Raw genomic sequence first — 23,509 nt, 5'->3', positions numbered from 1 at the left:
TCGCTTCCCACCCCAAGACCCAAGCAGCCACAGGAAACAAATCCGTTCGTTATAATGTGATTTATTTACAAAGTGAAAAAAAGGAAGAACAAAACGGGAGTGTCAACACTTCAGGGTGAGCCAAGGCCAAAATAATAAACAAAAACAAATCTACACAAATCCCGCTCCCCTGACCTTACCAAAACAAAGTCAAAAGTAAAGACAGAGTCTGACCTCCTTAACTAATTCAAAACAGGAAAAAACGGGTGATCAAAAGAAACGGCAGCTCACCCCTACCCACTCCACTTCCACAACTTTTAAGCCGCACTGTAGCCAGCGGCTGCCACAGTTACACTGCTGGGTCATGAGGAGAAACGCGAGGACCTCTCCTGCAGTAGCACTCCAGACTCCTTTTAATGGGCGGGTCCTCCAGCTGGAACCAGTCACGTCGGGGCGGTGTATCCACGCACCAATCGGAGCAGGGCCCTGGCACAGCTGAATTAACATAAAAAGGTACATCACCTGCACAAAACAAACACATGAACGTGCAAGTTCATAACAGGCAAAGTACCAACATGCTAGCAGGTTAAATGGCATTAAAAACATAGAAGCAAAAGAAATGCATATAAAAGCATAAAAGAACAATATATGTAAAGGATAAAACAGTCAAAAATTTTAAAAATGATTAAAAGTAGTTAAGAATAGACCGGAGATAGAAATAAGCATTAAACTAACTAACAAGCATTAACTGGTAGAAAAAGGCAAGGCTAAATAGGTGGGCTTTTAACCGCGATTTGAAGGATTGAATGGAATCAGACTCGCGGACAGCGATGGGGAGGTTATTCCATAGATTGGGTGCAGCCAAGGCAAACGCTCGGTCACCTCTAGTCTTCAGCCGGGATCTCGGCAGTACCAAGAGTGACTGGGAAGATGATCTTAGTACTCTAGCAGGGGTGTATAATCTAAGTAGCTCAATGAGGTAGCTTGGAGCTATATTGTTAATAGAGCTGGGCGATATAAGATTTTTTCATATCACGATATGCTTTTTCATTTCGGGCGATAACGATATATATCACGATATAAGCCAAATAACTATATTTATAGTTGTATCCATAATTTCTTGGAGCTAATTAATTTTACAGTGTTGAATGAAGTTTATTATTTATGTTCTTGTGCATATAGGCTAAGTTAGTACTGTGTTATGCTATTAATTACATAGCATATTGATTTTTTGTTAGTGGGTTAATCACTCTTTCTCACGCTCATGCTGGAGCGAGGAGAGCGGATCACCGGAGGCGATTCAAACCATCAATCCCGACAGTGATAATGGGCAACGTGAACGCGCTACAGAATAAGATTGATGAACTGTGCGCTCTGAACAACCACAGACTATACCGTGAGTGCAGCTTGTTTATCTTCACGGAGACGTGGCTAACCGAGCTAACGCCACAGGCTAACGTAGACCTATGCGGTTTCACATCCGTGAGAGCCGATAGGGACACGCAGGCCAGCGGAAAAAGCAGAGGTGGGGGACTCATTGTCTACGTCAGGGACGTGCAGAGAGGTTTAAAGGGGCGGGTGCTCAAAGTTAAAAAGGGGCACATTGAACCAGGCTGAATAACAACAACACACATTCATCAAGAATCTAATATGGGAAGGGCAGGGCTGTGTTGATCTGAGACTGTAGACATTAAAAAGTCCACAGGAGAGATGGTAGCTGATTAAACAAGTGTCATGAGATAATAACAAAATGCAAAGATTGGTGACAGCGCTTGGAACCATAAGGCAACAAAAAACTGTGACATAAACTCGGCTCTGCCTGTGAATCACTCTTTGCTTCTCTTCTTCCTTCCATCCCATCATTTCATATATCACTCTCCACTTGCTGTCTATCTGAGAACAAGGCACAACTTGCTATTGCAATAAACTATAATCTAATTATCCACACCTAACAACTCTTGCACTTAATCTATAATAAAATGATGACAGAAAAATGTTATAGCACTGCCTTTAGTAGCCTCATACAGCGCCTACTGTTTCCTCCTCATGTCCTTACCAGCCATGTCTGCACAATGTTATATCATGAGTAATATTTTTTTAAATCCATCTAAATAAAACACACACATGCACACACAGTGACATTTTAGACCTTCTTCAGAATACTGTATATACTATGGGCATCATGGTGCTGATCCAGAATCCTTACATTATTATTCATTACTAGAGCTACAATAATAAAGCAATGAGGAGGGGGAAGTAATAAATATGAAATAATGTATTTATGATGATTCCATTTGTTTCACTATCCACTCTGTGCAGGGCAAAGCTTATTACATGTTTAAACTGTAGAGATACAATCATTTTACTGCTGTAAAATCCAACTTTTGTCTTATTTAAAATATAAATCTAATATAATCTGCTTCTTAATGTATGTTTTTTAAAATACAGCTTGTGTTTTTTAATATATTATAATTATAATAATTATTATGTGGACATGCATATTAGATCGTTTTTTAGTGAAATATAATCCCTCCAGAAAGGCAGGAAATGCCCAGAAACTTACTCTAAAACTAAATATGTTCTAAATACTCTAAAACTAAATATGTTCTAAATACTTTAAAACTAAATATGTTCTAAATACTTTAAAACTAAATATGTTCTAAATACTTTAAAACTAAATATGTTCCCTAAAACGGTGACAGAGCTACAGACCCATGACAGCCTTACACAGGTAGCCAGCAGCTATGACCAGCACTACCTGTGCAGTTAATAAAAGCACAGGTAATGTTTGTCGCGCTGTTGCACACACAGCACGCTCGTTTGTTTCAGTTCGTCAGTTGCAACAAGACAGCTTACCAACGTGTACGTAATAAGCTAATACTCCTGGGTGCTATACACTACAGTGTACGCTGTGCACCTACTTACTGGTTGTGTCGCATCAGTCTGTGTCTCTGAGTTAACTTGTGTTTCTCCTACAGCTCCGGACCGCAAAAAATGCGCGTGCTCTTTGTGAGCTCGTTCCCGGCTCGTAACCAGCGCGTTCTGCCGTCGAGGGCGATCATTGGTTAATAGTGATCATGTGACTGATGCAAGCCAGATCCTTTTATTTAGCAAAACTGTGATTAATAGTTAAATATTATTGTTGAGGGGCACAGAAAGGACTCCGCACGCACACACACATAAAAAAATAAATAAAATTTTTTTAAAAGTTGCCTCAACAAAAGGGCACTTTGGGCACTCATCAGGAAAGGGGCGGGTGCTCAAGCCCCTCTAGCCCCCCCCCCCTCTGTACGTCCCTGGTCTACGTTAACAACAGATACTGTAACCCTGGACACGTCTCCGTTAAAGTTTCGGTATGCCGTCCGGACCTGGAGCTGCTAGCTGTTAGCTTGCGGCCATATTATCTACCTCGGGAGTTCAGTCATGTGATCTGTGTGTGTGTTTACATCCCTCCGAGGGCTGACTCAACAGCTGCCTGTGAGAAAATACACACAGTCACAGCAAGACTTCAGACACAAAACCCCGAGGCTTTCATTATTATATCTGGAGACTTTAATCATGCCACACTGGATTCTACTCTGGCTGCTTTTCACCAGTTTGTGAATTGTCCCACAAGGAGCAACAGGACAATTGACCTACTGTATGCTAATGTGAGAGATGCATACAGAGCCACCCCCCTCCCCCCACTAGGGAAGTCAGACCACAACCTGGTTTACCTACAGCCACAATACACACCCCTCGTCCAAAGGCAGCCTGTCACAACGCGCTCCATCCGGAGATGGACCCCAGAAAAGGAGGATGCTCTGAGAGACTGCTATGACACCACAGACTGGGATGTGCTTCTGAGCCCACATGGTGAGGACATAGAGGGGGCGACACACTGTCTTACAGACTACCTCAACTTTTGTGTGGACACAGTCGCCCCTGCTAAGACGGTACGGTGTTATCCTAATAACAAACCGTGGGTAACACAGGAAGTCAAAGCTGTCCTCAACATTAAGAAGAAGGCTTTCAGGAGCAAAGTGAAGGAGGAGATGAAAGCAGCACAGCGGGAGGTGAAACGCTGCCTGAGGGAAGCAAAGGACACCTACAGGAGGAAGGTGGAGCAGAAGTTGGAGAGGAACAATATGAGGGAGGTCTGGAATGGTGTGAAAACCATCACAGGCCACAACACCAAGAAAAGTACAGTGGGGGGGACTGTGGAGAAGGCAAACGAAAGAAACAGGTTTTGACCAGCCCACAACCCTCACCCTCACCCTCACCTTTACTACAGAGTCCTCTCCCCACTCTCCTACCTCCCTCGCTTCCCCCCTTCCTGACACTATGACACCCCCCTCCTCCAATCCCTCTCTCAGCAGCAAGACATCTCTCCCCCCCCCCCCCAAACATCTCCCAGTGTCACAGTGGATCAGGTCAGGAGAGAACTGAGGAAGCTTCGCCCCAGAAAGGCAGCAGGCCCAGACAAGGTATGTCCTAGGATGCTAAAGGCATGTGCTGCTGAACTTGGGGAGCCGCTACAACGAGTCTTCAATCTCAGTCTGCGACTGGGGAGAGTGCCCGCCCTATGGAAGACATCCTGCATCGTCCCGGTCCCCAAAAGGAACCGGCCCAATGAGCTGAATGACTTCCGAACGGTGGCACTGACGTCACATCTTATGAAGACTCTAGAGCGGCTCTTCCTCAACCTCCTCCGACCACAGGTACAACATGCCCAGGACCCACTACAGTTTGCATACAAGGCGGATGTCGGAGTGGAGGATGCCATCCTGTACCTCCTGCATAGAGCCCACTCACACCTGGATGGGGGAAAAGGCACGGTCAGGATCCTGTTTCTTGACTTTTCCAGTGCCTTTAATACCATCCAGCCCTGTGTGCTTCAGGAAAAACTGAACAGGATGGAGGTGGACCCCTGCCTGGTGGCTTGGATCTCCGACTACCTCACCGACAGACCACAGTACGTCAGGCTGAAGGACATCACGTCGGACACTGTGGTCAGCAGCACAGGAGCACCACAGGGAACTGTGCTGTCCCCTCTTCTCTTCACCCTGTACACCTCTGACTTCTGCTACAACTCTGAATTATGCCACATTCAGAAGTTTGCAGATGACACAGCCATCATGGGGTGTATCTGGGATGATCAAGAAGAGGAGTACAGGAGCCTGGTGAGGAACTTTGTTGCATGGAGTCACACAAACCACCTGCAACTCAACACCTCAAAGACTAAGGAACTGGTTGTGGACTTCGGGAGGTCTAGAGCAGGTCCACTGCCGGTTCAGATAGAGGGGGAGGAGGTGTAGGTGGTCAACATGTACAAGTACCTCGGGCTGTGGGTGGACAACAAACTGGATTGGTCATGCAACACAGAGCACCTGTATAAAAAAGCCCAAAGCCGACTGTACTTCCTCAGGAGGCTGAGGTCTTTTAACATCTGCAGGAAGCTCCTGTGGATGTTTTACCAGTCAGTGGTTGCTGGAGTACTTTTCTATGCTGTGGTGTGCTGGGGGAGCAGCACAGCAAAGGAGGACTCATCCAGGCTGGAGAAACTGATCAGGAAGGCTTGCTCTGTGGTCGGCATGAAGCTGGACACTCTGGTGACAGTGGCAGAGAAAAGGACACTAAAGAAACTGCTGGACATTATGGACAATGCTGGGCATCCTCTGCACACGGCCATAAACAACCAGAAGAGTCTGTTCAGTGACAGGTTGCTTCTCCCCAAGACAAGAACTAACAGACTTAAAAACTCCTTTGTCCCACACGCCATCAGACTGTTTAACTCCTCTCTGGAGGGGAGAGGGAGGGGAAACAGGAGGACAAAGGAGGGGGGAACAACTAAGCTGTAGTGCCTCTTCACTTCACTGTGCAATACCTTTTGTGTAATACTTTTGTTAATAGTCAATGGTGCAATAGACTCAATACTTGAAATGTGCAATTCACTTGTATTTTCATTTTTATTCCTATTTATCCCCTTCGTATATTTTATTTATATATGTCTCTGTATTTATATGTGTGTGTGTGTGTGTATATAATATTCTGTAACTGTAACTTCTGTCGGTGCTGTGCTTTTGGAAACCGAATTTCCCAGAGGAACCCACCCGAGGGATTAATAAAGTTTTATCTTATCTTATCTTATCTTATCTCTTATCATATTAGTTGTTGGTGGCTACTGGTTAATGAGTAACTAAAAAAGGCTTTTTGTCTGTCCTGAAGTTAATCAACCCTACATGCTCACCACGCCCACTTTAGTTCACAGCTAAAACAAGGCAAGCCTGTCGCATTTAAACAGCTGTGTGTTAGGACCATGTGGCATTTAAACCAATTTACAGCCCCAGGACAAAGACGAAAATCATGCAGAACACTGAACCGTTTATTAAGAGAGTGAAGATGGACAACTGGACAGCGGCTCTGCTCACTGGTGTTGCCTGCATTGGGGGATACCTGGTTGTGTGGGTGAAAAAGATCAACAGCCTCCGACAGGCGGAGGAAAAGATCAAGAGAGCCAGAAACAGGAGAGATGAGAGCTTGCAGCACGCAGAGCAGGCGGTGCTCCGGTACAAACAGTCGGTGAGAGTTCAGAGCTTTGGGGATTTTTCTAGTTTCTCTTTATCGAGAAATGTCCGCTAATGATCTGCTTTCAGTTTAACCTGGTGGAGGGTTAGTCACTAAATATCAAAATACTGGCACTTTTCAATGTCTCCATGCTTGGGCCTACTTGAGCATGAAAATTAAAGTTATGACTGTGCAAACCGTTTAAGTGCAGTGAACTCATTGCTGTGTTTGAGAAAGTTTGTAAAAAAAAAAAAAGTGGAAGGAAGAATCCTGAATCTGTACATGGATGTGGTTCCGTCTCTTTGTTGCAGCCTTTAAAAGAAATAATAACATAATGATTCTGTGTGGGTCTGTGTCTCCTAGCATCCGACAACTGACTCTGCTTTCATCCTGACGCTCTCCCTGTCTGAGCTGACACAGCAGCTGAACGAAGGTTTACTGCGCCCCGAGGATGTGCTTTACTCTTACATGGAAAAGGTTCAATATCCAGCATGACACAAATCTTTCATAATAGATCAAATACAGCAAAAGTCATTTTTAAACAAGTAATCATTTAAATTAGTCAGACTTTTCTTAATGTTGTTTATTTTTGACATTACTCCTACTTATAACTCACTGCTTTTTAGTTCTTTTTACACAGAATTGTCTTATTACAGTTAAAGTTTAGACACACTGGATAATAATATTCATATAAGCAACACAGACTGATGTGTCAAGTAATGTCTGTGTTTCCAACAAGAGTTTAATATTTTACAAAGATTAAAATCCCTTTAGGTGAATAAGTTAATCTCAAACTGTCTGTGCTTGTTTCCTTTCCAACAGACTCTGGCTGTAAACAAAAAGCTGAACTGCTGCACTGAAATTTTGCTGGAGAGTTTGGACCAGCTGACAACTGTTGGCTCCAACAAGGATGGTCTCTTGTACGGAGTTCCAGTTAGCATCAAAGAAAATATTACATTTAAGGTATTACAAAGGTTATGCAATGCAAATTTCAGTTACAGTTAATAATAATAATAATGGATTGGATTTATATAGCGCTTTTCAAGGCATCCAAAGCGCTTTACAATTCCACTATTCATTCACTCTCACATTCACACACTGGTGGAAGCAAGCTACAGTTGTAGCCACAGATGCCCTGGGGGATCGAACCGGCGACCTTCCGGTTGCAGATGACCGTGGCTCAGGGGGTTGGGAGTATTGAAGTATTTCCCATCAGTATTTATAAGTATGGTACAGTATTCTCGAGCATCATAGCTCAGGTATTTGATGTAACATTATCATCTTTGTTTTTTCCAACACTAGAATCATGACTGTTCTTGTGGTGTGGTCATTAACCTGGACCAGCCTGCTGAAAAGGACAGTGTGCTCGTTCAAGTCCTGAAGAAACAAGGAGCTATTCCCTTTGTGAGAACCAACTTGCCTCAAGCTCTTTTAAAGTACATCTTTTATCAGTTACTCACATAAAAATCTACAGCACATTTAAAACTGAGTGCATGTGTTAAGTTGCCTTTGTCCATTCCAAATGTGCAAATAATGAAAATATGAATGAAAATAATATGCAAAGACTCATTAACTGTCTGTTGACAGCTATGACTGCAGTAATCCTATCTACGGGCAGACTGTGAACCCTCATAACCCCCAGAAGACCTCTGGAGGTTCATCTGGTGGGGAGGGGGCTCTCATCGGGGGAGGGGGCTCTCTGCTTGGTATAGGCACTGATATAGGTGGCAGTATCCGTATTCCTGCATCCTTCTGTGGAATCTGTGGTTTCAAACCAACTGCAGGTCGGCTCAGGTGGGTCTCATTCAGTCAGTTTCCTGGAAATTTATTATACATTGAGTTACACTGAGTTAAACTCTTGTCTTTGTTAACACTTTTGTGTAATGATTAGTTTACAGGGCCTTCGTCCAATTTATCGAGGGCAAAAGTCGGGTAAGAAACATATGTACTTTACATATAAAGTAAATGTAGTTACATAACCACTGTATAGCAATATTTCACAGACACAAACTGTCTCAAATATTTGAGTCACTGCTTTATATTTCGTATGAAACTAGTGTCGTCATCTCCTGGACCCATGGCAAGAGATGTGGACAGCCTGGCTCTGTGCATGCAGGCACTTCTTTGTGACCACATGTTTTCTTTGGACCCCACTGTTCCACCATTACCTTTTAACATGGAGGTGTGTCCTGTACTGTGAGGTTCATATAATCTGTTAATGATTTTTTTTTTTGGTTAAAAACTACAAATTAAACCGATACATAGTTGTCCTAATCCTTCACTTTATATTACGCTTTACAGGCTGTAATCTTAAACTTCGCAAAAACATCTGATTATATTTAATTGACTCAGGAAATGAAAATTCTAACCCTTAGATATACAGAAGCTCCAGACCTCTAAGGATCGGTTATTTGGAAAGCAATGGCTACACGCATCCATCTCCAAGCATGGCCCGAGGCGTCAGAGAGGTCAAAGCTCTGCTAGAGCAAGCAGGGCACACAGTAAGACGTCACCACACACACTATGATCACTGTCAAGCCACGTATGTGATTTAGGGCTGTGCGATATCACCAAAATCTCATATCCCAATATAGGACATTTTTCATCCTGATAACAATAGATATCACAAAACAGGGCATTTTCTGTAAATTCTGTAAATCTCGGGCAACTCGACTTGCGTGAAGTATTTTCAGCTGGGCGTTGTGTACCTGGAGTCGAGTACTTTGAGCCATGCATGAAGTTATACATTTTTAAACATAAGTTGTGACAGGGGCTCCAATTTCTATTTGTATGTATTTATTACATGGCGTGCTGCGGGGAAAAGCCTGTTCTAATGTTTGAGTCTAAAGTTTATTTTGAGCACCTGACGACTCTTTTTTGCTTCCCATCCATAAACTCACTCCATACGCTTTCACATGATTCTTGTGTAGGTGGTAGAAGAAGTTTGTCGTGTTTGAGTCTGTGGTGGTGAGTGGTTTGCAGCGTAATTTGCATAGTACAGTTTTCCGCTCCGCGTCAGTCCTTTCATAACCAAACCATGTCCATGCTTCAGAGGTAATAAGGTCCTTGATTTATTTTGACTGGTCCTTCCATTTGGAGCTACCTGTTGTTGCCTCATTTTCACTGGCTAAGCTGGTATTCTCTGTGTCCCGATGAAAAAATATTGCTGTAAACAGTTTATTTTGCGACACCATGCCAAACGATAGCATATAATTTGAAATGATAGATGTTTTCATAAAGTCATCTGATATACACTGAACAAAAATATAAACGCAACACTTTTGTTTTTGCTCCCATTCCCCATGGGATGGACGTAGAGACCTAAAATTCATTCCAGATACACAATATAACCATCCCTCCCAAACAGTGGTCACAAATCAGTCCAAATGTGTGGTAGTGGGCACATCTGCTATATTGAGATAATCCATCCCACCTCACAGGTGTGCCACATCAGGATGCTGATCTGACATCATGAGTAGTGCACAGGTGTACCTCAGACTGCCCACAACAAAAGGCCACCCTGGAATGTGCAGTTTTGTCTCACAGCAAAATCCCACAGATGCCACAAGCAATGAGGGAGCGTGCAATTGGCATGCTGACAGCAGGAATGTCAACCAGATCTGTCGCCCGTGCATTGAATGTTCATTTCTCAACCATAAGCCGTCTCCACAGGCGTTTCAGAGAATATGGCAGCACATCCAACCGGCCTCACAACCGCAGACCTCGTGTAACCACACCAGCCCAGGACCTCCACATCCAGCAGGTTCACCTCCAAGATCGTCTGAGACCAGCCACCCAGACAGCTGCTGGAACAATTGGTTTGCACAACCAAACAATTTCTGCACAAACTGTCAGAAACCATCTCAGGGACGCTCAACTGCATGCCCGTCGTCCTCATCGGGGTCTTGACCTGACTCCAGCTCGTCGCCGTAACAGACTTGTGTGGGCAAATGCTCACATTCGATGGCGTCTGGCACGTTGGAGAGGTGTGCGCTTCACGGATGAATCATGGTTCACATTGTTCAGGGCAGATGGCAGCTGAGAATGTCCCAGTTCTTGCATGGCCAGCATACTCACCGGACGTGTCACCCATTGAGCATGTTCGGGATGTGCTTGACCGGCGTATACGACAGCGTGTACCAGTTCCCACGAATATCCAACAACCTCGCACAGCCATTGAAGTGGAGTGGACCAACATTCCACAGGCCACAATTGACAATCTGATAGACTCCATGCGACGATGTGTTGCACTGCATGAGGCAAATGTTGGTCACACCAGATACTGACCGGTTCTGGGTCCCCAGACCCCCAATAGTGCAAAAAACTGCACATTCCAGGGTGGCCTTTTGTTGTGGGCAGTCTGAGGTACACCTGTGCACTACTCATGATGTCAGATCAGCATCCTGATGTGGCACACCTGTGAGGTGGGATGGATTATCTCAATATGGCAGATGTGCCCACTACCACACATTTGGACTGATTTGTGACCACTGTTTGGGAGGGATGGTTATATTGTGTATCTGGAATGAATTTTAGGTCTCTACGTCCATCCCACGGGGAATGGGAGCAAAAACAAAAGTGTTGCGTTTATATTTTTGTTGAGTGTATTTCGACATATCGCATAGCCCTACGAGTCATAGGTCATTAATCCTGTCATTTTTGCCTTTAGCTCGTCCCTTACTGTCCACTGAAGATGGATCAAATTATCCCTGAACTATTTTTAAAGGGTTTATTTGCAGATGGAGCTACCACCCTGCTACAAAAACTGTGAGTTGTTCCATTTAATAAGTCAGTTAGTACCATTTGTTTTCTAAACTTAAATCATCTAACATTTAGAGATTTTGTTTCTTTTTAGTTCTAACCACTAAACATCACCATGCTGCCATTGTCTTTACGAGCAACATGGGGTTGTGGTTCTTTTTGAAACCATTACAGTAATTCTCAGTTCAGTGTCTCTGAACAGACTGTTTTCTCCTGTGCCAATGATCTCTTTCATTTTAGGGAAGGGGGACCTGTGGACCCTTGTCTGGAGCCTCAGGTTTTTCCTTACGGCTTTCCCAAGTGGTTGAAGAAAACCATTTCATTCTTGCTCAAACCCGTGGTGAGTCCTTGGTTTAACAGTTAACTTCACAGTTCAGTCTGATAAAACATTTATAATGATGCTGATTTTTTTTGGCAGTTTCCTCGTGTTTCTGCCAACTTTGATGCTCTTTGTGGAGTTGGGTGAGAAAGTATCCTTGCTATTGTTCATTTGTGCTTGAATCGTTTCTTTGTTACATTTCCATGTGCTAGGAATTATATCCAAACGTTCTGCTTCATTCTTAGATCTGTTCCTGAGCTGTGGAAGCAACATGCTGCTGTTGAGGTACTGTCAGCTGATGATGCATGGTCACGTATGAAAGTCTGAAGGAGAAATTGAGATTTCCTGTGTTTTCTTTAGGACTACATTCAAGAGACAATAGCACATTGGAGGAGCTGCAACATTGATGTGCTGCTGTGTCCTGTGACTGGTCCAGCCTACAACTTCTTATACTGTGGCAAACTTTTAAGTATGGCTGATTATGATAGCTGTAAACTATAAAAGGCAAAAGATTGCAGGGACTAAGAAAACAACCACTTTATTTTTCCAGTTTAATTTTTATTGTGTTTAGTACTTCAATTTGTAAATGAAGTTTAGCTAAAGGTGTAATTCATGTTGTAGTGGATTCAGAGAGTTTCCTCACTGGGGAACCGGATACATGTAAGAAACAAAACAGAATGACAGTGTACAAAACAGTTACATGTTACAATACAAGAGTGTGACAGGACTTAAAAAAGTGAAGAAAAAGAGACATTTCATCAAAGATGAGGACGACTGCTTTTGTCTACTGCTGGGAAAACTGGGCATTACAGGACAGAGTGCAGCACAGTAAGAGTCATGAAACTGTCTCCAGACATTACTTGATTAAAAGGTAACCTGGATTACAACATCTGGATAAAGAGCAAAGCAAAGGCATTACTGCATTAACTAAATTATATTTAAATTAAACAATAATTGCATTTGTAAAGGCTAAGAATGGTGTCTATGTTTCTTTATTTTTGTTTTCTACACCTTCAGCTGCTGTTAGCTACACGATGCTCTACAATCTCCTTACCTTTCCTGCGGGTGTAGTCACTGTTTCCACAGTGACCACAAAGGATGAGGAGGAACTCAAGCACTATAAGGGCTGTTATCAGGACATGTGGGACAAACTCTTCAAAGAGGTAGGCAACATGTACCAGTGAGATAAGACTGAGTGAGAACATAGAGCCAGATTTACTAACATGTTGTCTCAGGACAAAACTGGGTTTTAGCATTAAAAAGGCATAAAGTAGATTTTTGTAAAGAAAGTGCAGTAAGAGTAAAATTAGTGCTGCATATCGATGTTGATTCAGTTTTATCGCAGACATCCAGAAATATTATAATTCTGATCATTTATCAGTACATATTCCTATTGTTATATCTATGTATAAAAACAAAGCTGACACATGTGAGACTTTATTAGAAGTGTAAGCATCACAGCAGATGCCTTTGTGTCAAAGTAACTGAGGATAAAATACAGAGAATGTGAATCAGATTTTCCTGGCCTGTCTTTTTATAGCAGATAAATGCCTTCAAAATATTGTGCAGTAGATTAAAAACTGTTGCAGTTGTTTCTGTTCTGGACGTTTTCACTGTAACTTAACGCTTGTTCTTTTCTGCAATTTAAAATAAAAGTAATGTTTATATCCACGTTGTAGACTGTGTCACTATTTTCGCCCTGCGGCATATGAATTGAAATCAGCTGATTGTATCTCATGTGCAAGTGCAACCGATAAGCAAGATCGATAGGCAAGCAGACTAACCATTCCAAGGAACTGACTACCAAACCACTTAATGCTAAATTTATTCAATGAAGTCAGAGGTGACTTGTAACCTTCAAGCTAAACGAGTCACACAATGCCAGCGGCAACAAAACTGCTTCCAGCTCTTCAGTTTCACAGCCTGTGCAATAGGGTTCAAAGAGAAGCGGCCAAAAAATGGAGAAACAGGGAGGAGGACAGCACTGATCCTCAGAAGAATCAGACCTTTGAAGGACATCATACTAAACAATGTATTTATGTTGATAAAAGTTATTAAGTAAAAGTGTGCTTTTAAAGTTTTATTATACTCCACTTAAACAGTTATAATTCCAGGATCATGAACAGCACACGGTTTTCAGCACATCAGCTGTGCTCCAACACCATTACTTATTACTGGTGGGTCTACACATATTCAGCTGCATGCACTTTGACAATACGTGAGATCACAGATGTACACGCGTACACATAAATCTGGTGTCATAGACTCAGTGTCAGGCTAGCTTTTCATGCAGCAACAAGAAGTCAGGAGCCCCTGATGTAAAGTCTAAAATACAGATACATTTATTTTTTGTATACTTGTGAATGTGCGTCAGTGTACTTTAATGTGGTTTCAATCAGCTGCTGTAGCACATCTGTCTCGGGCTATGTAGAGCTCATCGTTTGATGTTCCCTATTACTCATCTGTGCATGTTGAAGTAATAATAAACATTACTTGCTTGAATCTAATTTTTCCCTTAGTATCAGTTTTATCTTGTAATAACTAAATTAAGAAATGCAATTTTTTCTGTGGAATGTTATTTAAAAATGTGATGTATTACTCTGGACATTCACTTCAATTCTATGTACTTAACATGACTTTACACAGAACCAAGAACTGAACCAGATCAGTCTATTGCGGCTCCAATATTTATAGAGTTTCTTTTTATCACAGTAGGTGGATGAAGGAGACTGTGGTGCGTTCAGCTGCTGAGCATTAAGTGACAGGAGTGTGTTTTTGTGTTCAGGCAGTGACTGGTGGTGAGGGTCTACCTGTGGCGGTTCAGTGTGTTGCTCTGCCGTGGCAGGATGAACTCTGCCTGCGCTTCATGAAGGAAGTGGAACAACTGGTCAAAGAAAGCAAGAAGTAAAGCTGCTTTCTTTGTCAGTCTCACAGGAGAGGCTGCAGACTTGAGAGGAAACATGTTAACTTGAGTATTTCCTGTAATAATGAGCTAATGGTGTCATAAATGGAATATTCTCTGCACTACAAGCTTAATCTGGGCACTTTCTGTTTTTTGGCTGTTTGCTAAAGGTTAAATAAAAATTAACTGGCAAAATTATGCATTTATGTTTTTTGTTCTTATATTTTAAAGGCGGGTCTTTTATATATGGTCTTGCTATCACCATTGTTATCATGATCATTTATCCACTTTTAGGAACCTGCAGTCAAAACGCTTCATCTTTTGGTGTATTTATTAAAGCATTGGATGATCAAAAATCAGCACATACATGGATCTCTTCTGTTCAGAAAACTACAGTGTGTCCGAAAGTCTCCTTCTATTTCAATCGCATCGCTATAAGTGCAGTGTTAATTTCTGCCGATAAGTTCCACTTTGTTCTTACTGTTTGCTACGGTCCTGCCGTATCACGAGTCCGAGGAGCACTAGGCATGTTTTTCTCCATGAGTGCGGGGGAATAGCGATCTCCAGACGTGTGCGTTCCTGTGCAAATGTGAGTCAAAATCCCTCCAGTTCTACGAGTCCATTCCCACTTATAGCACGGGCTGTACTTTGACGTTAATTACAGGGGGTTTATGCTAGGAGATTTATCGAGATTGATAGAGGCATGTGACTAGGGTTGCCAACTCCCTGAAAAATAAATAAGGGACACCTCGTGGCCAGGGCCGGGCAACCCAGTTGTCTTCACCCTTCCCAGTGTGGTAGCTCTTTTTTTGTGTGTGAAATTATTTTTTAACCATTTGACTTGAACTTGATTTAAGCAGATGCATATTCTTTGTGATATGACCATATGGGAAACAAATGATCATTTAGCCATTTATTTTTAGCTCACAATGACAACATTAACACAGTAAAACAGGTCTCTTTCTTAAACAGAAGCCTGTCATGCTTAACTTTTGAGAATATAAGTAAATCTTTCTTTAAAAGAACTCTGTCCTACTTAACTTAAAATTATATAAATTAATAGAAAGCAATAGAACGAAAAATATTCTTGTAACTGTGCACATTTAGTGCATTTAGTACAATTGGCTTCAGCTGAGGTATTATTTCAGCTTTTCTAATGCTAATCAGCTGCTCCTGTTTGTAAACCCGCTTGTTCCCATGATTACGCATCTTAACTCATCATCATTATTCATCTATGTATTACTTTTATGTATTAGTGATCTATTTGTTGTAATCATCTATCCTTGCAGTTGTTTATTACACAAAATAAATTATATTATCACACTTCTGGCCACATAGCCCTGATATTCACTGCACATGCCCATATTAACCTTAACCAGAGGGTTTAAAAAACAAACAAACCAGTGTTTACATACCATATCTGCTTCTGCCGTGGCCTGGCGGACAAAAAATTGGTAAAGGGTTCCCCGAGCTTTCATGCCCCTCATGTTCTTCATGTGCCCACCAATAGAAGCATGCCTATGGAAAAAGTGCGCCAGCACACAGTGCAGTGCGCTTTATAGTGCACTTTTCCAGCCAGGTGTTTTCCTTTTCCCAGTCCTCCCTGTACTTTTGCAGCCTTTTTTTTTTTCTTTCTCTGAGCGAACAAACATTGCTGCTCTAATGCTGGGCTTACACTGTGCGATTTTTGGCCCATTTTGAGCCGATTTTTGAGTCGTGCGACCGATTTGGTGATCAGCCCGATTTTGGCCTTCATCGTGCGTCGTGTAGTATACGTGGGGTAACGAGAAGCGATTAACACCTCACGACCAGCTCCCGATCATCAATCGCTCGTGAGGGTGTCACCGCAGCTGCTCACGCGCAAACACGTAAACGTCGGTGAAAAAGACGTTGCAGCACAGCTGTGCAGCGTGTGATCTGGACACAAGCGATGGAGGCACAACTTGTAGAACTTTGGAAAGCTCATCCGAGCCTTTTCGATGTGGCATCACAAAATTATCACGACCACAACAACCGTGAAAATAGTTGGATTTACACTGCTGCTCAATCACAGCTGCCTGATCATGTTTTTCATTAGCAATTTAGCAAAGTTGATGGTGGTGGTGTGTCTGTGTGAGTGAAAGACAGAGAGAGCGAGCGACAGATTTTCTGTTATAACCTTCATGTTATGGACGCACAGTGTGCCGTCCGAGACTTGCACCGCAGTGTCGGCGTTTGTTTCCCTGTTGACCATGCTTCTTGTTGTGGTCATCGGTTGTCTTCCGGTATTTTCTCCGCAAGCGACCTTTCCTCGACCAATGAGATGAGCGGTAATCTGAATTGTCATACTCGAATTGTCATAAGTGTGCTGTCAGCTCATTGGTCACAAAGCAGGAGAGGGGCTGGGAATTATGTTTTCAAACAAAGCGTTAATTCCATTAAAAGTTATAGACTACTTTTGATTCTCACTGTATTACGGGACAAAGTGCGTCCCTTATTAGCTCAATACGGGACGTGTACTTTTGTTTCGAAATACGGGACGATTCCGTTTTTTAAGGGACGGCTGGCAACCCTACATGTGACTTACCACCGTAGCATTTGTTGCGGGTTGGATCTGTGCACCGCAGTTGGGTTATTTAGCCACTAGAGGGCACTGAAGACCATGTAATTGCTGACCTTTCCTAATTTGGGGGCATTAGGTCTTTTCTGTTGCCTGAGATATGCAGATATTCTTGTTTCCTGCCTGTTCAAATGGGATTGTGGGACTTTCTTATGTCAGAGCATTCAGCTGATTATTTGTGTTACAGTTCATTATATTGGCATGATGTTGGGAAGTGACGATTGTTGTTTACATGTGAAAATTGTTTCTCCTTGTTTCTTGTTATTCAGAACCACACGTCTGTCCACCCCTCCCACATTCGTTAAGTATGCCTACTGCTGTACTGTTGAGCTGCTGTTAACTTCCATTAAAGTATATCCGGACATCACTCTCTGTGCCCCACTCTCTGACCGGAGTTTAAGTCCTGAGGGAGCTATCATCCCAGCATCCCAGAAATAACTCTCTAACATACAGTCTGCAAGCAGTCAACTTCCAAAAGAGAGTAAACTATCTTAGCAGTTATAGAAAGATTTACATGAGAATGTGCATCTGTCTGATTGGTTGAAAGAATGACACAGGGAAAGAGCCGTGGTTAAGAATTGGCACTCCCTGATTTGTTCTCCTGATAGTCTTTCCACGTGGCAACAGTCATTGGCTTACAGTGAAAGATCTCACTTGACAGAGTGCCCCGTGTGAGAAAACACCTTACCTCAGTTGTTATCAGGGATGTTTTATTGTCATGCTGATATCAGCTTTAACCGACACAATAAATTCTCTCTTTCTTATTGCAGAGAACGCTGTTAACGCTGTTTGAGACGACCAGGCCCTCAGCTGCCACACCACTTCCACCCGCCCCCAGCACTGGCACACTAACACTCAGGGAGCACCAAGTGAGGTGTGTTCTAAGGTCAGTGAATCCCAGGAAGGCGGCAGGTCCTGATGGAATACATGGAAAGGTTCTCAGAGCATGTGCTGACGAACTGACCGGAGTCTTCACTAAAATCTTCAACCTTTCCTTGTCATCAAACACTGTCCCGCCCTGCATCAAAACCTCCACCATCATCCCCATCGCCAAGAAGACAGCTGTGGCCAGCCCAAATGACTACAGGCCTGTTGCACTTACGCCTGTAGTGATGAAGTGCTTTGAGAGGCTGGTCTGTCAGCACATCAGGGCCGGTCTGCCTCCCAGTCTGGACCCCCACCAATTTGCCTACAGGACAAATCGATCCACCGAGGACGCTATCACCATAGCGCTCCACACTGCGCTGAGTCACCTGGAGCACCGAGGAAGCTATGTGAGAATGCTCTTTCTGGACTTCAGCTCAGCATTCAATCATATCATCCCGGAGATCCTGGTCCAGAAACTGTCTCACCTGGGACTCTCCACCCCCATCTGCCTCTGGATCAAGGACTTCCTGACAAATAGACCACAGTCTGTCAGACTCGGCCCCCACCGGTCCAGCACCATCACACTCAGCACCGGGTCTCCACAAGGATGTGTTTTGAGTCCCCTCCTGTTTACGCTCTACACATCCGACTGCTCGTCTCCACGTCAGCGTCTCCACTTTCTGAGAGTGCTCAGGAGGAACAACCTGGAGGAGAGGCTGCTGGTGACATTTTACAGAGCCACCATAGAGAGCATCCTAACGTACGGCATAACAACATGGTATGCAGGGTGCTCAGCTGCGGACAGGAAAGTACTGCAGAGGGTCATTAACACAGCCCAGAAGATCACTGGCTGCTCTCTGCCCAGCCTGGAGGTCACTGCAAACTCTCGGTGGCAATATCATCAAGGACCACTCTCACCCCAGCAACCAACTGTTTGAACTATTACCGTCAGGCCGACAGTACAGGTCACATAAAACCAGGACAAACAGATTCAGGGATAGCTTCTTTCCCAGAGCTATCACCGTAGTAAATAAGCACAAAACAATTTAACCTGCTTAGCTATACCATACCGTCACTGTCATTATATTAATGCTGCTATCCTGTATATATCATACTTACTATTGTTTGAGTACTTGCGATTGTTTTATTGTACTTTTTATACTTTTTATATTTTACATTTATATTTATTATTGAATCTTGCACCAAGGGAGTGGCACTCCAATTTCGTTGTACTCTGTACAATGACAATAAAGGCTATTCTATTCTACAAAAAATATAGAAGTATAAAAGGACATCTTAACCATACATGAAAATATTTCTCCCTAACACCATCCATTTCATGTAATAAAGCATGAAAAGGCACTAAAAGCCTGAAAACTAGAAGCATGTCAATATTAGGCAAAGGGACAGTGCTAGTACAAGTTTGAAAATGTTGAAAATTAACATTAAACGATAGGTATCGAAAATAATCTGCACAAAACACACCTATATCTCTTTGCTCTAAGCTGTCTGTAACATTCGTTTTATGTATTTTACTAAAGTCAAGTCAGTTGTATTTGTACAGGCTAAAGTCATGTGTGTTTAAATTGCTTCACAGCTAATGTTTAAAAAATAAGCTCACTAACATATAAAACAGAAACTGTGTGTGTGTGTGTGTGTGTGTGTGTGTGTGTGTGTGTGTGTGTGTGTGTGTGTGTGTGTGTGTGTGTGTGTGTATTTTAGTTAATGAATGGCAATGAGCAATCTGTGTTGCAACATCTATGTCCTGAATGTGCAGCAACTTATAGATACTAATCTTCAGAAAAAAGGTTTTGAGGTCAAGGTAGCTGGTGCAACCCAGTTTATTTTTTAAATATAGTTAGCATACCATGATATTCACCCAACAGCATATGTTTCAAATTATTTTGGATGGAATTATATTATAAAAATGATAAATTACTCTTTCTGGACTTTAAAGTGGGCTAATTTCCTGTTAACTGCTCCTTCCTGATAGTTAACATGTTCCCTGACAGCACTCACTGAATTACTTTGAACTGAAATTATTGTAAAATAATAATAAGAAACCCCCAACTTATTTTCATTGATGGTGATATGAGTTAGTACATAGTACATTTGCTTTTGTGTCGTATGTCATTCATTATGTAAACTTTTGGGAAAATATTTTTTTAATTTCATCATAAATAAATAATGAAAATGTTGCATTCTGAGCAGAAGATGATACAAAACTGAGAAGGCTGACAGAAAGAGTTCTATTTGCCAGGCCTAATATGATGAACCACATCCCCTAAAATCAAGAGAGTCACAAGCTCAAACTGAGTAAAAACAACAGAGACAGAGAGGTCAGAGTCAGAAGCTGTATGAGAGCCCTGGTGGTGACATCCTTTACTATAAAAAAGCTCAGAAAATGATTGCACATATTAGCAGAAACTTCCAAACAGACATTCAATGGAGTATTAAGAACAGCCTCAATGGTTTTAAATAACACAAGTGGGTTATGACTGTTGGAAGAAATAATATTTGCAAAGTATTCCCTTTTTGCCTCTTTGGCAGTGTTCTAGTAGCAATTCCAGCAGTCTTAGAGTTTGAAATAATATCTAGAGCCACAGATTCCAAGATAGTTTGACAGCAAGAATAAGACCAGGAATTAAGGTCTTCTGTATCAGAGGAGACAAAGTCAGAAGGGCCACAGGGCTGATTAAAAGCAACAGAAAACTGCGTGGCAGTGGAGGGGTTAATAACCCGACAGTGCAGAGCGGCAGCGCGAGATTTAACTGCAGTATGTGTAAAAGCAACATTGAATAACACAGGCATATGATCTGAGAGCACAGAGTCACAGATCTCCAGGTTAGTGACAGGCAGACCACATGAAAGAACAAGGTCCAGTGTGTGTCCGTGCTCATGTGTAGGGCCTGGCACGGACTATACCAGGTTAAAAGAGTCAAAAGGCCCAAAAAGTCCTTTACCAGTGGTTTATCAGGACAACACACGTATATTAAAATTGCCAGCAATAAGAACATGATCATAGTTGGGCATAATCCCAGCTGGAAAAAATGGAAGTCGTTTATGAAGTTCTTGTTTTATTTCCATGCAATAGATGAGGCGCAGAAAACCGGGTTTGTGTGACTCACCTCAAGCGAGGTAAGTTTGAAGCTGGAGAATGAAGGCTTCAGAAAACACTGCTTACATTTGTCATCCTTTTTGTAAATAGCCGCTGTGCCTCCACCTCCGCCTGACGTCCGTGGCGAGTTAAAATAGCAGCAATCCACTGGTAGAAGTTCAGACAGAGCACTGGACTCGCCACCACTCAGCTACGTCTCAGTCACACACAGGAAATCCAGATAACGGGAACCGAAAAAGTCCAGAAGATCAAAAGTGTCGTTCAAAAGCGATCTGTCACTCACCAGGCCAATCCTGGCAGGAGCTGGAGCAGGAGCTGGAGCTGGAGCTGGAGCAGGAGCTGGAGCTGGAGCTGGAGCAGGAGCTGGAGCTGGAGCAGGAGCAGGAGCAGGAGCTGGAGCTGGAGCAGGAGCTGGAGCAGGAGCAGGAGCAGGAGCTGGAGCTGGAGCTGGAGCAGGAGCAGGAGCAGGAGCTGGAGCTGGAGCAGGAGCTGGAGCTGGAGCTGGAGCTGGAGCTGGAGCAGGAGCAGGAGCTGGAGCAGGAGCAGGAGCAGGAGCTGGAGCAGGAGCAGGAGCAGGAGCTGGAGCTGGAGCTGGAGCTGGAGCAGGAGCAGGAGCAGGAGCTGGAGCTGGAGCAGGAGCTGGAGCTGGAGCTGGAGCTGGAGCAGGAGCTGGAGCTGGAGCTGGAGCAGGAGCTGGAGCAGGAGCAGGAGCAGGAGCTGGAGCACGAGCTGGAACTGGAGCTGGAGCAGGAGCTGGAGCAGGAGCAGGAGCTGGAGCTGGAGCAGGAGCTGGAGCTGGAGCAGGAGCTGGAGCAGGAGCAGGAGCAGGAGCTGGAGCAGGAGCAGGAGCAGGAGCTGGAGCTGGAGCTGGAGCTGGAGCAGGAGCAGGAGCAGGAGCTGGAGCTGGAGCAGGAGCTGGAGCTGGAGCTGGAGCAGGAGCAGGAGCAGGAGCAGGAGCTGGAGCTGGAGCTGGAGCTGGAGCAGGAGCTGGAGCAGGAGCTGGAGCTGGAGCAGGAGCAGGAGCAGGAGCTGGAGCTGGAGCTGGAGCTGGAGCAGGAGCAGGAGCAGGAGCAGGAGCAGGAGCTGGAGCTGGAGCAGGAGCTGGAGCAGGAGCAGGAGCTGGAGCTGGAGCAGGAGCAGGAGCAGGAGCAGGAGCAGGAGCTGGAGCAGGAGCAGGAGCAGGAGCTGGAGCTGGAGCTGGAGCAGGAGCAGGAGCTGGAGCTGGAGCTGGAGCAGGAGCAGGAGCAGGAGCTGGAGCTGGAGCTGGAGCAGGAGCAGGAGCTGGAGCAGGAGCTGGAGCAGGAGCTGGAGCTGGAGCAGGAGCAGGAGCTGGAGCTGGAGCAGGAGCAGGAGCAGGAGCAGGAGCAGGAGCAGGAGCTGGAGCTGGAGCTGGAGCTGGAGCAGGAGCTGGAGCTGGAGCAGGAGCAGGAGCAGGAGCTGGAGCAGGAGCAGGAGCAGGAGCACGGGCTTCAGCAAGTCGAGAAATCCGACGCAGCGGCCTCAGGTTTCACGGCGGAGGTCATCAAAGCCGACCACGACTAAGCAGATGTTGCCCCCCTGGTGTGACAGGTGCCTGGGAGGGGTGCGATCCTAGATCCTGCAGCTTATAACGGTATACTTTCATTCACGAGTTCACAACAGTCTTATTTCTTCTACTGTGTTACCTATTAGTCATTTTGAGGACTAGTAACCCACCTGTATATTGAAATAAAGAGGCACAGATCATGAACTTGTTTACGTTTCAACTGCAGGATTTATTCTGCAGATTTGCCTCCCAGGGGGGTTTACGCTCCTCCCGGCCGCTATGCGCCACCTAGTGGTATTTTTTAAGTAATGCCATGGAAGATGTAAAGTGTAATTAGAAAATACTGATTTAACACTGAACGATATAACAAAGACCAAATTATAACTGGGGGGTTCCCTTTTTTCCTTGTATGAAGACATAAACTGAACTAACATCCCCATAAGCCTTTTTATCTCTTAACTTTTTAACTATTAGTGTAATCCAGATTTACCAGCCACACATTTCAACTTAAACACAGATGTTAACCTTTTACACAGACATCAAGCAGACATCAACAGGATCCAGAAAATGCCGAGACACAAACGATCTTGGGAACAATCCATGCGCTGGTCAGAAAACAGCAGAAAAATTCCTTCGGGAAACCTTTAGCTTCAACAGCCAATATCATTAATGTAAATTGCAATACAAAGTTATGTGAACGTAGTTTCAAAAGGATTACATCCAAGGCTTTTATTCGTTGTGAAGTTATTAAAGTTTAAATCGTGTAACAGATACATATATAAAATAAAAAATATGAAATGTTGATTTGAAAACATTGAAAACATTAAATAACACCAGCTGCAGTAGTGGTGGTTTGTTGTTCAGGAGAACAGTTTCCAGTATGTTGGCTGATC

The 23,509-nt window shown here is 43.7% G+C and overlaps 1 protein-coding gene across 1 annotated transcript; it reads left to right on the top strand.

The window, feature by feature from the left end:
- The first annotated feature begins 6,105 nt into the window (after nt 1–6,105).
- On the top strand, nt 6,106–14,816 carry LOC146640959 (vitamin D3 hydroxylase-associated protein-like). Its single transcript, XM_085397864.1, has 15 exons — nt 6,106–6,540; nt 6,889–7,002; nt 7,348–7,488; nt 7,828–7,961; nt 8,113–8,319; nt 8,417–8,457; nt 8,583–8,707; nt 8,901–9,026; nt 11,195–11,292; nt 11,527–11,626; nt 11,705–11,748; nt 11,851–11,890; nt 11,966–12,074; nt 12,623–12,768; nt 14,391–14,816. The coding sequence occupies exons 1-15, from the start codon at nt 6,325–6,327 to the stop codon at nt 14,511–14,513; spliced, it is 1,764 nt and encodes a 587-aa protein (XP_085253990.1). The 5' UTR covers nt 6,106–6,324; the 3' UTR covers nt 14,514–14,816.
- Nucleotides 14,817–23,509: the final 8,693 nt, after the last annotated feature.

Source organism: Rhamphochromis longiceps, linkage group LG23, assembly GCF_057381845.1.
Source record: "Rhamphochromis longiceps isolate RC_006_pf linkage group LG23, R_longiceps_female_GT1.1, whole genome shotgun sequence".
Taxonomy (NCBI): Eukaryota; Metazoa; Chordata; class Actinopteri; order Cichliformes; family Cichlidae; genus Rhamphochromis; species Rhamphochromis longiceps.
This window is presented reverse-complemented; position numbering and strand designations above follow the sequence as displayed.